At 39.6% G+C, this 12,839-nt stretch overlaps 1 protein-coding gene across 1 annotated transcript in view; it reads right to left on the reverse strand.

Moving 5' to 3' along the window:
- Nucleotides 1-11,718, reverse strand: part of LOC149472122 (pro-glucagon-like) — a 29,670-nt gene extending 17,952 nt beyond the window's left edge. Inside the window, exons 1-2 of the mRNA XM_089693138.1 lie at nucleotides 11,702-11,718; nucleotides 9,230-9,338 (exon numbers count right to left, since the gene is read on the reverse strand). Of these exons, the coding sequence (XP_089549264.1) occupies nucleotides 9,230-9,330 (101 nt within the window). The 5' untranslated portion in view covers nucleotides 9,331-9,338; nucleotides 11,702-11,718. The remainder of the gene's footprint in view (nucleotides 1-9,229; nucleotides 9,339-11,701) is intronic.
- Nucleotides 11,719-12,839: the final 1,121 nt, after the last annotated feature.

Consider the following 12,839-nt stretch of genomic DNA (forward strand, 5'->3'; position numbering starts at 1 on the left):
CAGCTGAACTGCAATGAGGTGGTTAATACTGCCAAGGAGGAAAAACATTCAAACTGCATTCAAAGATGGCATAAATTACTTGGGTACAGAAAACCTTACATAATAAAGAAATTAACTGAGAATGACTACGCAAATGGAAAAAAACTTAGACCATGTGCTCAAACAATGAAATGTACCAGCTGTATAAAAAGAAAAGTGACAATAATAGCCTTTCCAAAGCAGAGTAACAGCAGAGCTAAAAAAAAAAAAACCCTCTGGACTTAATTAATTCAGATCTTTGTGGTCCAATGGAACAATTGACTCCAGGAAAGAAGAGGTATTTTCTCACTTTTATAGACGATTACTCCAGTGATTACTACACTATATCTGTTATACAACAAAAGTGAAGTACCAGAGAAAGTTGAACAATATTTGGCTCAAGGAAGCAACAAATTTGTCAAAATGCTGAGTGTAATACACACAGAAATTGGAACTAAATATTCATCTTGATAATACACAGTCAATTCTCAGAAAGCATGACATCATATTTCAAACTACTATACCTTACAATCCAGAACAAAATTGGGTTGCAGAAAGAATGAGCTGTACTCTATGTGAGAGTGGGAGAACCATGCTGTTTGATGCAGATATGTCAACCACATACTGGAGGGAGACAATTTTGACTGCATGTAATCTCCAAAATCGACTACCAGGAAAATCAACAGAAAAAACTCCATATGAATTGTGAAATGAAAAGACCAAGAATGTAAACTATCTAAAAAATTTTGGAAGCAAAACATATGTGCCCATCCCAAAAGAAAAACATACAAAATGGGATACTTGCACAAAGGAAGGTGCACTTGTGGGGTAAAGTGAATCTCATAAGCGATATAGAATTCTACAGCAAGACACAAACAAGGTAACCATCAATATAAGTGTAATTGTCAATGAAACTTCAGTGTGTTCAAAATTTCATGAAGTAACGCAAACACTTCAAGCTGAAGGAAATTCAACATCAGTGTCACATGAAGATAAGCAACAAAGTGACACAAAAGTAGAAATTAACGCAGACAATGCAAACACTGTGAAATAAGAAACCAGGCCACAAGAGGCTTCAATCAAGAAATCCACCAGAAGCAATAAAGGCATCCCAGCCAAATGCCTGTCCTACATTGCTTGTGAAGCATTAAAACCAGAGCCAGATTCATGGGATGAAATGCAAAGACTTCCAACCCAGTAGAAACAAAGGTGGATCAGAGCTGCTGAGAAAGAGATGACATTTCTTAGTGAACTGCAGACATGGGCATTTTCAGAGCTACCTCATGGTAAGTGTGCAATCAGCTGCAAATGTGTTTTTAAGACCAAATGAGGGTTTTGAAGGCAGGGTGTGTAGGTAAAAAGCATGGTTAGTGGCAAAAGGGTACTCACAAAAATTTGGTGAGGATTACGTTGCTACTTTTCTTCTTGTGGCTAAATGAAGTATTTTCAGATCACTGTTGACAGTGGTGGCTTCTTAGTAAATCGTTGTGAAGCACCATAAAAACAGTCTCTCTTAATGGTGATATTGAAGAGGAATATATATGGCATAGCCAGAAGGAAACACAAAATATGGAGAAGAGCATCTTGTGTGCAAGCTGCATAAATCTCTTTACAGACTCAAGCAATCAGCTCAAGCATGGAATTTAAAAATAAACAAAGTCTTGTTAGACTAAGAATTCATACAAAGCAGAGCTGACCCATTCATGAAGATTCTGAATATATGTATATTTTACTCTATGTGGATGACTTGATTGTTGCCCACAAAAAGGATGAGGAAGTTGCAAAGTTGACAGCAGTGCTTAACCAGCATTTTGAGACTAAAGATCTTGGAGATGTGACATGTTACCTAGGAATTTACCTGCAGTGCAAAGAAGAAGGCAGCTTCCTGTGAAATCAGAAATCTAATATTGAGGCAGTGCTTCAGCAGTTTTACATGACTGAAGACAAACAAGTACTCCCATGGACACAGCATACATAAAAATGAAAGGGGATGAAGATCTTCATCCTACTAAGGATCAGTACAGATAAGCAGTGGCGGAATTGCTATATATTACATAGTTACATAGTTAGTCTGGTTGAAAAAAGACACAAGTCCATCAGCCAATAAGAGGGAGAAAATAAATTACACAATCCTATATACACAATTCTATACCCACAGTTGATCCAGAGGAAAGCAAAAAACACCCCAATAAAGCTTAAATTAATTTGCTCCAGCAGAGAAAAAATTATTTCCTGATCCCCCAAGAGGCAATTGGATATTCCCTGGATCAACTTTATCTATAAATATTAGTATCCAGTTATATAGTGTACATTTAGGAAAGAATCTAGGACTTTTTAAAATAACAATCTACTGAGCTAGCCAGAACCAGCTCCTGAGAGAGTCTATTCCACATTTCCACTGCTCTTACTGTGAAGAAGTCTTTCCATATTTGGAGATTAAAACTCTTTTCCTCCAAATGTAAAAAGTGCCCCCTTGTCCTTTGTAATGACCTTAAAGTGAATAATGCAACACAAGTTTACTATATGGACCACTGATGTATTTAAACATGTTGCTCATATCCTCCCTTAATTTCCTCTTCTTAAAAGAGAATAAATTCAGTTCCTCTAATCTTTCCTCATAGCTGAGCTCCTCCATGTCTCTTATCAGTTTGGTTGCCCTTCTCTGCATTTTCTCCAGTTCCCCAGTACCCTTTTTGTGAATTGGTGCCCAAAACTGAACTGCATATTCCAGATGAGGTCTTACTAATGATTTGTACAGGGGTAAAATGATATCTCTCTCTCTGGAGTCTATACCTCTCTTAATACAAGAAAGGATTTTGCTCATTTTGCAACCACTACTCGTCCAGACATTACAGCTTCCATGTCGCGTCTTTGTAGACGAGTGAGTGAACCACTAGATATCAATTAAGAGAGTCATGAGATACCTCAAACAAATGACTTAAGTCTAAAGCTCTCAGCAGTTGGTATTTGAACCTCGTAGGATATGTGGACTCTGATTGAGCAGGTGACCCAATCACTTGCAAACCCACAAGTGGTTACTTGTCAAAATTAGGAAACAGACCTATATCTTGGTCCAGCAAGAAGCAGATTTCTGTAGCATTGTCTTCTACAGAGGTAGAATACATTGCTGCTGCCTATGCTAGTCAAGAAGCTGTGTGGTTATGTCAATTGCTTGAAGATCTTGGAGAGCCAATGTCCCAGCCTACAATCTTATATGAGGACAATCAAGGATGTATCAAATTTGCCACTAATGAGAAGATCAATCCAAGCACAAAGCATATTAACGTATCTCATCACATTCTTGATCTAGTTGAACAAAATGTAATTGTGCTTACGTATTGTGAAACTAATAACATGACTGAAGATGATTTGTCAAAACTGCATACAAGAAACAGATTTACAGAACTGAGATCAGAAATGGGACTAATATAAGGAGTAGATGTTGAGTGGGGGTGTTGGAATACAGTGTTCATGTATTTTGCAACAACTATATCAGTATTAAGTACAAATATATTCTTCAACCAGTAGATGGCAGTGTTTATAAATTTATGTCTGCATCTATAATTAATCTATATGTGTTTTCTCTATAATAAAGTTCCTGTTTCCTGTTTCTAGAGAAGCAGTAGACAAACACATGTGGACTGTGCACTGTCTGTTCTGTAGGGTTATACACAGAATCTCTAACAATGTGCCATACAGATACTGCTTTGGGACAGGATTGCGTGTTTTTGGCCCCAAAGACCTTAAAATAGAATTAAACTGTATCTGAGCACCACAAACTGAAAACACTCTTTATTAAATTTTAATACTCAAAGCAAACTCACACATCCATCTTTGTCTCCATGCTTTATTTTGTTGAACAATCACTTTGAAAAACACCTCCACAGTTGCCATAAGAGCAGATGATTTATGTAGCATTTACTTGAAATCCATCTGCCTTTATCTCAGGCATGCAGGTGGAAGGGTTTGCTTGGCTGAGAAAGCCCTCCTCCCGCCCTCCAGATTAAAAATACCCATGAAGATTCCTGGGATGTATATCAATTTGGCCTAGGCCAAAAAGAAGGAAGCCACTGAAGAACTGTAAAAAAAAAGTGTAAAACAAGTAAATATGATATACTTTCTAATCTATTTGCTGCTAGCAGCATAAGGATCTAAAAAGTGTCTGAAAAATGTGCAAAATGCACACGTTTTTCAATAACACTCTCAACACTCTCTATGTTGACAAAAACACCCAAATCTGCCTAAAAAGATGTTCTTGTATTTTTTTCACTAACAGGCTTCTAGTGGCAGATACCTGAGCACTCATGTGTAAGTAGGTACCAGGGCTGGAACAAAGGGGAGAGGCAGCTGATGTGGGCGCCTGTAGCATGTATAAGAGGAGGGATTTGTACTAGCAGGAGAAATTTGGGGAGATTTTGGAGGTGTTAAAAATGGAAGATTGGGGGGGGGGGGGCAATATTTGAGCTTGTAGGGATGATTGGGGAGTTTTTGTGCATGGAGGAAAAAAGGTTGGGTGTGATGGGGGTAATATTTATTCTAGGAGGGAAATTTGGGGGGGATGTGCTAGGAGGAGTGATTTGTTTTTTTTTTTGTTGGGGGGATGGGGTAAGAATATTTGTGCTAGGAGGGGGGATTTGGGGGGGAGGGTTGTGCTAGAAGGTGTGATTTGGGAGGGGGGATTTGTGTAAGAATGGGAGATTGGGGGGATTTGTGGTAGGAAGGGGGGAGAATTTGTACTAGTAGGGATGATTGATGGGTATTTCTGCTAGGAGGGGAAATTTGAGGGGAAGGGATTTGTGCTAGTAGGGATGACTGGGGGGGGGGGGGGATTTGTGATAGGAAGGGAAACTGGGGGGATTGTGCTAGGAAGGGGGATTTGGAGAGGGGGGGAGAATTTGTGCTTGGTGGGGAAATTTGAGGGTGAGGAAATGTGCCAAAAGGGTGCTTTTTTTTGTGGGGGGGTGTTAGCCTGAGAGATTTGGGGAAAGAGAGGTTTTAAGCTTATAGGGGGGATTGGGGAGGAAGATTTGTAGTGGCATCTGGGGAATATTTGTGTGGAGAACATTTTGTGTAAATAAAAAGAATAAAAAAGATATATGGGACCTTTAGGTGCTCTACAGTAGTACCCTCAGGAAAAGATAATCAGACATACGTATGTATAAAGATTGTCAAACTTTATTACAAAATATAAAACACAAGACTTGTTAACCCTCCCATAGAAACAGATAGCGGTGACATGAGCCGTTCAGTACAATGAACCCCAAACCCAAAGATGGTACGTATGATATAAGATAGCTTGTTGTCTAAATTTAAAATGAGAATCAAGAAGGTAGTAAGATGGTAAATCCAAATGCATTTTGTCAGATGGGCTTCTTCGGGGATTCAGAAGAGGGGGAGACACCGTGCTGATGATTATCTGCACCACACGGCCAAGCCAGAGGAGGAGAACATGGATGTAAACAGGTGAGATGAGGGTAAGGAGCAGCGGGCCACACATAGGAGCTAAGGGCCGACACAGCAGGAAAGGAAGGAAATCCCCATACCCAAAGATGACAACCTCAAACAGATGTCACAGTCATTTAGGTGAGTGACCGTCAGATGTACGGCAAGATCTTATAGAGCAGGCTGGCCTTTAACAAGGGCCTCTTGTAGCTTTATATGTAAAGATCACATGAGGCCAATCCCCAGATAGTAAAGAGTGGAGACACTGCTGCAATCAACGGAGCATATCCCAGTCTCACTCAGTCTCACTCCAAAAGGACAGTACAATGCCGGCCGCTTGTATTTTCAGCCAGGCAGCTTCTGGGTTTCGGTCCCCTGCTGTTTTAATCACTTGCCCTCCTGAGGATTTACCCCCCTTCCTGAACAGGCCATTTTTGGCGTTATGGTGTTGCATTATTTTAACTGACAACTGCCCGGTCATGCAAAGCTGCACCCAAATGAAATTTATGTCCTTTTTTTTCCCACGAACTGAGCTTTCTTTCGGTGGTATTTGATAGCCTGTGCGGTTTTTATTTTTTGCGCTATAAAAGAAAAAAAAAAAAAAGACCAACAATTTTGAGAAAAAAACAATGTTTTTGACTTTTTGCTATTAAACATGTCCAGTAAAAAAATTTAAAAACTCAAATTTCACCATAAATTTAGGGCAAAATGTATTCTGTTACATCTATGTTAAAAAAAAAATCCCAATACGTGTAAATTAATTGGTTTACTTGAAAGTTATAGCGTTTACAAATGGTGGAATACATACTGAGATTTTTTTTTTTTTAATTTTTACTAGTAATGGTGGCGATCAGCGAATTATAGCGGGACTGCTGCGGGCATTCTGACATTGAAAGGTACTGATTTGGTGTCGCTGACATCCCCAGTGGCACCAATACAGTGCTCAATGCTAAAAAAAGCACTGACACTGTACTAATGACACTGGGAAGGAAGGGGTTAACATGAGGGGCGATCAAAGAGTTAACTATATGCTGTTTTACTGTGGGCTGTGTCCCTGTGCTTCACTGTAAGCACACTGCTTTGGATGGCTGTGCTGTGCACAGCCATCCAACGCAGTGTGCACAAGCTGACAGGGAGGAGAACTGTTTTGTTTAAAACAGTTCTCCTCCCCATCTGATATTCTTGTGAATCACCTGCTGGGACCAGGTGATTGACAGCCACGGCCACGAATGGCACACGCTCCCCCTACCCAGAAATGCAAAATCACATATATATATGTGATTTTGCGCACCCCTACCGCTCTGTAGCAGTATATCTGCTATAGGGCAGTCGGGAAGCTGTTAATTGGCCAGCCTGAGTTGACATCACTCCTGTGCATGCGTGGGAGTTGAGTCACCTATACATTGCCAGAATTCTACAGTGAGCTGCACATGCACAGCAAAGTGTACAGTGTGGACAGACAGGTAAGAGAACTTTAATGCCAAAAAGACATGGTATGTGTCTTCTGCATTAAAAATCCTGCTTGTCTACAATTTTTGTTTTCAGCCTTATAGAGTTAGAGAAATTTTGCCAAGATGAATGTACAAAATTACAAAATCCAAAAATATAGACTTATTCCCTAAAGACTGTCAGCTGTAATTACAGGCAAATTGTGTTCCAATAAGAACTGTGGGGAAATCTATCTGTTGGTTCATCTGACCATTTTCAGAAGGATGCAGCAAAGGTCCCATGTCTAAGGGAGGTCCTAGTAAATCGGTCAGGTTTGAAAATCTGTCATGATTACTAATATCCTATCTTGAGGTATTATAAGTCTGATTGCTAGTGATGCTCATTAACCTGATTGGTTTAAACATTTTGGGCCATTTAGGAATTTGCAATGGTTGAACCCGAAGACTATCAGACTTTGTATGCATGTCTGACTACCCTTGGAAATCAATGGACACCTTAAAGTATTTACAAATTATTAAAAAGCAGGAAATAGGCATTGAAATAAAGCCTTATTGACCTCTGTAGGTTCAGGCACAGTAGAGCAATTTATCCTTAAATTCAAAGTCATTAAAATTTGTTCTCTCAGTAGCTCAGCACATCCTGCTCCCTAGCCAAAGCCGGAACTCAGCAGCCTTCCAGCCTAATAATCTCTGATATAAATACCGCGCAAAAGCACAGGGATGTGGGAGGGGGGAGATGAACATGAGGTTGATTAACTAAACACAAATATATTGTGCACTGCAATTGCAGTTGCTCCAGAGCTTAATAAGTGAGGTAAAGCTTCACTTTGCAAAGAATACCCAATCACATACAAGAAAAATTAAAATAAAACAGCATTTTTGCTTGCACATGATTAGTTGATAGCAATCAGCAGAGCTTTCCTTCAGATCTGGAGCAACTGCACTTGCAGTGCACAGTACCTTTAGTAAATCAACCCCAATGACTTTAGTGCTTTTGCATGGAAAGTTGAAGTTAATTGCTCCTCACTGGTTGCAGCTACAGAGGTCACCTAAGTGTTGTTTCAAAGCCCATTTACTGTTTGGTACGCATACTGTATGAAAACTATTAAATATCTATAGCTTGGCGACAGATTAACTTTAAGGATATATCATCAAATGACAGATCTCAAAGGGAAAATACATTTTGTCATTGATTTTCTTGCCCAGCATGGTAGAGTTTCTCTAAGATAAGACAGTCCAATGTAATGAGATACAGTAGGTTTTGTCCACAAAATGCTGATGATCTCTAGGGTCAGGGGCAGACACCCATTGGCTGATAACTCTCAGAGGGAACATCAACTGGGCAATTTATCTCAATCCCTATGACTCTTTACATTAAGTGTGCTAAATCTTTGGAGCTGACCCATGACACTTCAAGGATCTTCTGCCCAGAGGTTGGTAAGATCAGAACTGCATGTGAGCCGGCAACTCGTTCTCCCGACAAAAGTACTTTATTAATAATGGGTACAGTGTGCAAATTACAGCAACTTACACGTTTCAGTAAATAAAACCTTAAACCGAAACGCGTAAACTGCTGTAACTTGCACACTGTACCCTTTATTAATAAAGTACTTTTACTGGGAGAATAAGTTGCTGGCTCTTCACCTTATACTCTCATGATGTTTCAAGTGTCAGGAAGACACTGTGAGCTTTGGAGAACTGTTGGTCTACCTCCAGGGGAAATCAACTTAGGAGTACACTTTTGTTTGAGAACTGCATGTTTGACTGCCATTAAATGTGTATGGGCAACAAGCTATGAATACATGGGGCTTATTTACTAAAACTGCATGGTACAAACTCTGGTGCAGTTCTGCATAGAAACCAATCAGCTTCCTGGTTTTATTATCAAAGCTTAACTGAATAAGTTAGAAGCTGATGGGCTGCCATGCACAGCTACACCAGACTCTGAGTGCTCCAGTTTTAGTCAATCTCCCCCATGCTGTCAGCTTAGATGACTAATGACTGTGAATATCTGTGCACGGTCAAATTTCCATCACTGGAGCCTGCTGATACATAACCTGTGCTTCTCAATCTAACACCTTATATAATCACCTTTATCACAAATACATTTTTTGTTTTATTTCTCAATACCTGGTTTAGAATATTGTGGCAATATGCATTTATGAGAGGATTTATTTCTGTTGATGTTGGGAAAAATGAAGGTCCAACAATTAAGGTCTACTGTCTAATAGTACATCTAGCTCCCCGTGTGCCATATGGCTTATATAAAAACATCCTGTCTAATGCCTATTGCTAGCTCTGTCAAGGTGGACAATTCTTACCTGGTTTGATCTGAAGAATCCCTTACCACAATCTGCAGACCTTCTCCAACCATAATCAGGAAGATTGCCCCTGTGAGGTACATTAATTGTGATCTTTTCATTTGGTGTGCTGGAAAGAAAACAATACACAAGATGGAAATATTACCATCATTTCTACCATGCATGTCATATTTTTAGTTTTGTGTTGAGGGTCCATTTAAGAAAAGGAGCATGTATTTTGTTACTGGGACAGGAATTCAATAAAAACTTTTTTTACTTTACTAAAAAAATGTTATTGTCTGTGTCATCATGGGAGAAATTTCCCATTATATTGCTCTTTACTTTTCTTTACTGATGGGAAGTAAGGGGAAATCTGCTCAATAGACACCCACATAGATATAAAAACTTAATAGAAACCCTCCCTTGGTTTTTCCAAAGTTGTTGCTTACAGTGCACACCACACTCTGTTTTGGTGCATTTTTGATGCATTTTTTTTGTGTTCCAATACAGTTCTGTGTAGCAAAAATGCAGCATGTTCAACTTTTTGTTCTGCACCGGAACACACTGGAACTGACTACACTCGTGTGAACTAGGGCCATTGTAATGCATGGAAAACACTGTGTAAGCCTGTTTGATGCAGAAAAAAAGCTGGACTGAATCTGGTTTGAACCAGTCCTAAGAGCCCTTTCACACCGGAAAATGGTGCCGGAAAGGTTCTGGAACGTGCTGCATTGGCAAGACATGTATGTACCAATGAGTTAGAAATAGCACCCCGAACACATCTCACAAATGTAGCTCATGCTTGCACTACTTTTTGCACATTCTAGTGCATTTTACAGCCCATAATGGGCTGTCAAAACCATAAAGTTAGGCACCACAGAGGAACGTGCATGTGCAAATGTGTGCGTTCCAGTGTGAACTGCCACTTAAGCTGTTTCCTTGAGTTTACCAAACCTTCTAAATATGTAGTCACAGAAAAATGCACTTGTACCCTGCCCACAGAGGTATTCAGGGGGGTAGATTTACTAAAGAGTGGAGCGTGCAAAATCAGGTGCAGCCCTGCATGGTAGCCGATCAGCTTCTAACTTCAGCTTGTTCAAATAAGCTTTGCCAAAAAAAAAAAACTGGAAGCTGAGTGGTTCCTATGCAGAGATGCATCAGATTTTGCACACTCCAGTTTTAGTAAAGCAACTCCCAAGGTGTGAAAATGCAGCATTTTTTAATTTAATTTTACCTTATAGGGTATAGGAGTCAATTCACTAAAATACTTGTTCTTTTAATATAGACCTTTGATTAAATAATTTCATAGATTTACCTCATTGCCCCCTCTAAGGCCCCTTGCTTGGATCATCCCTTTTACAGGGAACATTTACTTGTTTTGTGTGTTTTAACCTGTTTTAGAATATTGTGTCCATGATCTGCCAGATGGCTGTATTTATAGAGACTTTACAGCAAAAAGCCACCTATCTCTCTCCTATAGGCAAAGACCTTCTGTGCATAGGAATAAACCAAGCCAAGTACTGTGATCACTTGGTGATCCGGGCAGCAAGTCTGCTGTTTTTCAACCAAACAAGCTGTCCGGCATATAAAACCTTCAAAGGTTTAAAGGGATGAGACAAACCACTTACCACAAACCACTTACCACTGTTCACTTTCAGTGAACAGCTTTTATTTACTTATGTGATACCTTTATCACAAAAGGATAAAAAAATGTTGCTGTAACTGTTTATAAAGTTTTAGCTGGAGTTTGGCTTCAATTTTTTAGTTTATCTAAATCTGCTAGTTCATATTACACTCCCATCCCCCCAGACTGACAATGCTTCGGTCCAGAGGTGGCTCTATTGCTCCTTCATCCAGAGTGAGGACACTCTGAAACAGGAGGTGTGTTACTGGCCAGATTACCAGGTGAAAACAAAGGGGAAAAAAGCCTAAAAGTACAAACCTAATGCAGCCACCTCATCTAATAATTGGTAAGGTGTAATATATTACATTTTTGGTTTGGGTTTAATACTGCTTTAATAATGTTTCAGTGCTTTGGATTTACGTTGGTCCTACAAGCTTCATGGCACGATGTTGGATATGTTTTTTGCTCTGCAAATTATCTTGGTATTTCTTCATTTAATTATCTCATATTCTTTCTAGATTTGTATAGCTTTTATTTAAATGTATTGATGTACACTGTATTTCTGCTACAAACTCTGTAACATTACAGGTGGGACTGTCTGGGTGCAATTGGGGTGACATTGCTCATTTCCTTCTCTTTGCTTGTAGTGATCTGAACTTATTGGCAAAATAAGGCAGCACCCCCGTATCATAGATAAAACGAATGTGTAAAATGACTTATTATGGCATTAGTGATGTATTTAATGTTGTAGGTTTACTACATACAATTATAAAAATATATAAAATATAACTATAAAATGAAATGACATGCATTAAATATATTATCTAGTACTAGATTAGTTAAATGATTTCATAATAGAAACTGCTTACCTTCTTTAGGGAAATTGTTGTTGCTCAGGTCTCCTCTCTGCTTGTGTTTGCCTTTGTTTCACTGTTCCCCACATGGCGTCCTTTTATAGTGTCATCCAGCTTTTTACTGACAGGTAGGTCAACAGTTCTTCTCAATTTAGACTTACAAGTCATTAAAATTTAGACTCTTGCTCATTTCCAGCTTATATTTATTAAGAAGATGTTACCATGATCCTTTACATCATCTGCAAGAGGCCGATAGACTAATCATGTTAGTTATGAACTCACTATAGCTGTTTGGCAATCGAAAAGGTCAGTGGAAGTTGTCAGATAAAATTGTATGTATGATAGTAAATTCGATGCCTAAAGATAGAATGACAAGTCTACATGTTTCACACCAACAGACATATAAAGCCACACGCCAAGTGTATACAGTATATGAGTTACTAGTACCTCTAAACTCCAGACGCCAAATCTGAGAAGAATAAATACATCAAATGTGTAATGTACCTCTTTAATTCTATGCATTTGGTAACATCCAAAGGACGTCTTCTATTCCCCATGCACTCACGTAATCTGAACACCAATAAACATCACAAACTGGTGAAAGAACTTAGTTCAATGATAGAAAGAAAACAAGGAAAGCATTATGGATTGTTCTAAGAGTGAATCCTGCTTACTACTAGTGGATAGCTGGAATCACACGGCATGATAGGATAGGAAGTGCTTAGCAAAACTTCTACTAGCTGTTTGTGATCTACTTTTTCCATCTGTGGCTCCTGGCACTGAAGATATGGAATCAAACAGCCGTGTGGAGAACATGCCTTTCTTGCTGCTCTTTGCTCTGATCTGCAATTACAATTGTAGTGCTGGCCCATGAAGGCAGGGCTTTACTGGAAACGTTTGACCCAGGGGGAAAGAACAACTCAGGGGCCCATGGTGCAGCATCTTGACCCTCCTGCCACTCTCCCTCTTCCCTGCATCCTCCTGACCCCCATCCCAGGCTGAAGCTCCGCTCCACATACTCTCTGCTCACTGGGCAGGTCAGGCTGGAACGTGCCTGCTGCACCAACTCCGGGTTGCTGAACTTACCAGCAGAGGGCAGCCGGCAGCTACAGGGGTAGACAAGGCAGCTTGATTGGGGCTAGCCAGGTGAAGA

This window comes from Staurois parvus, unplaced genomic scaffold, assembly GCF_062004578.1.
Source record: "Staurois parvus isolate SC_StPar_1 unplaced genomic scaffold, SC_StPar_1.0 ptg000023l, whole genome shotgun sequence".
In the NCBI taxonomy this organism is placed as follows: Eukaryota; Metazoa; Chordata; class Amphibia; order Anura; family Ranidae; genus Staurois; species Staurois parvus.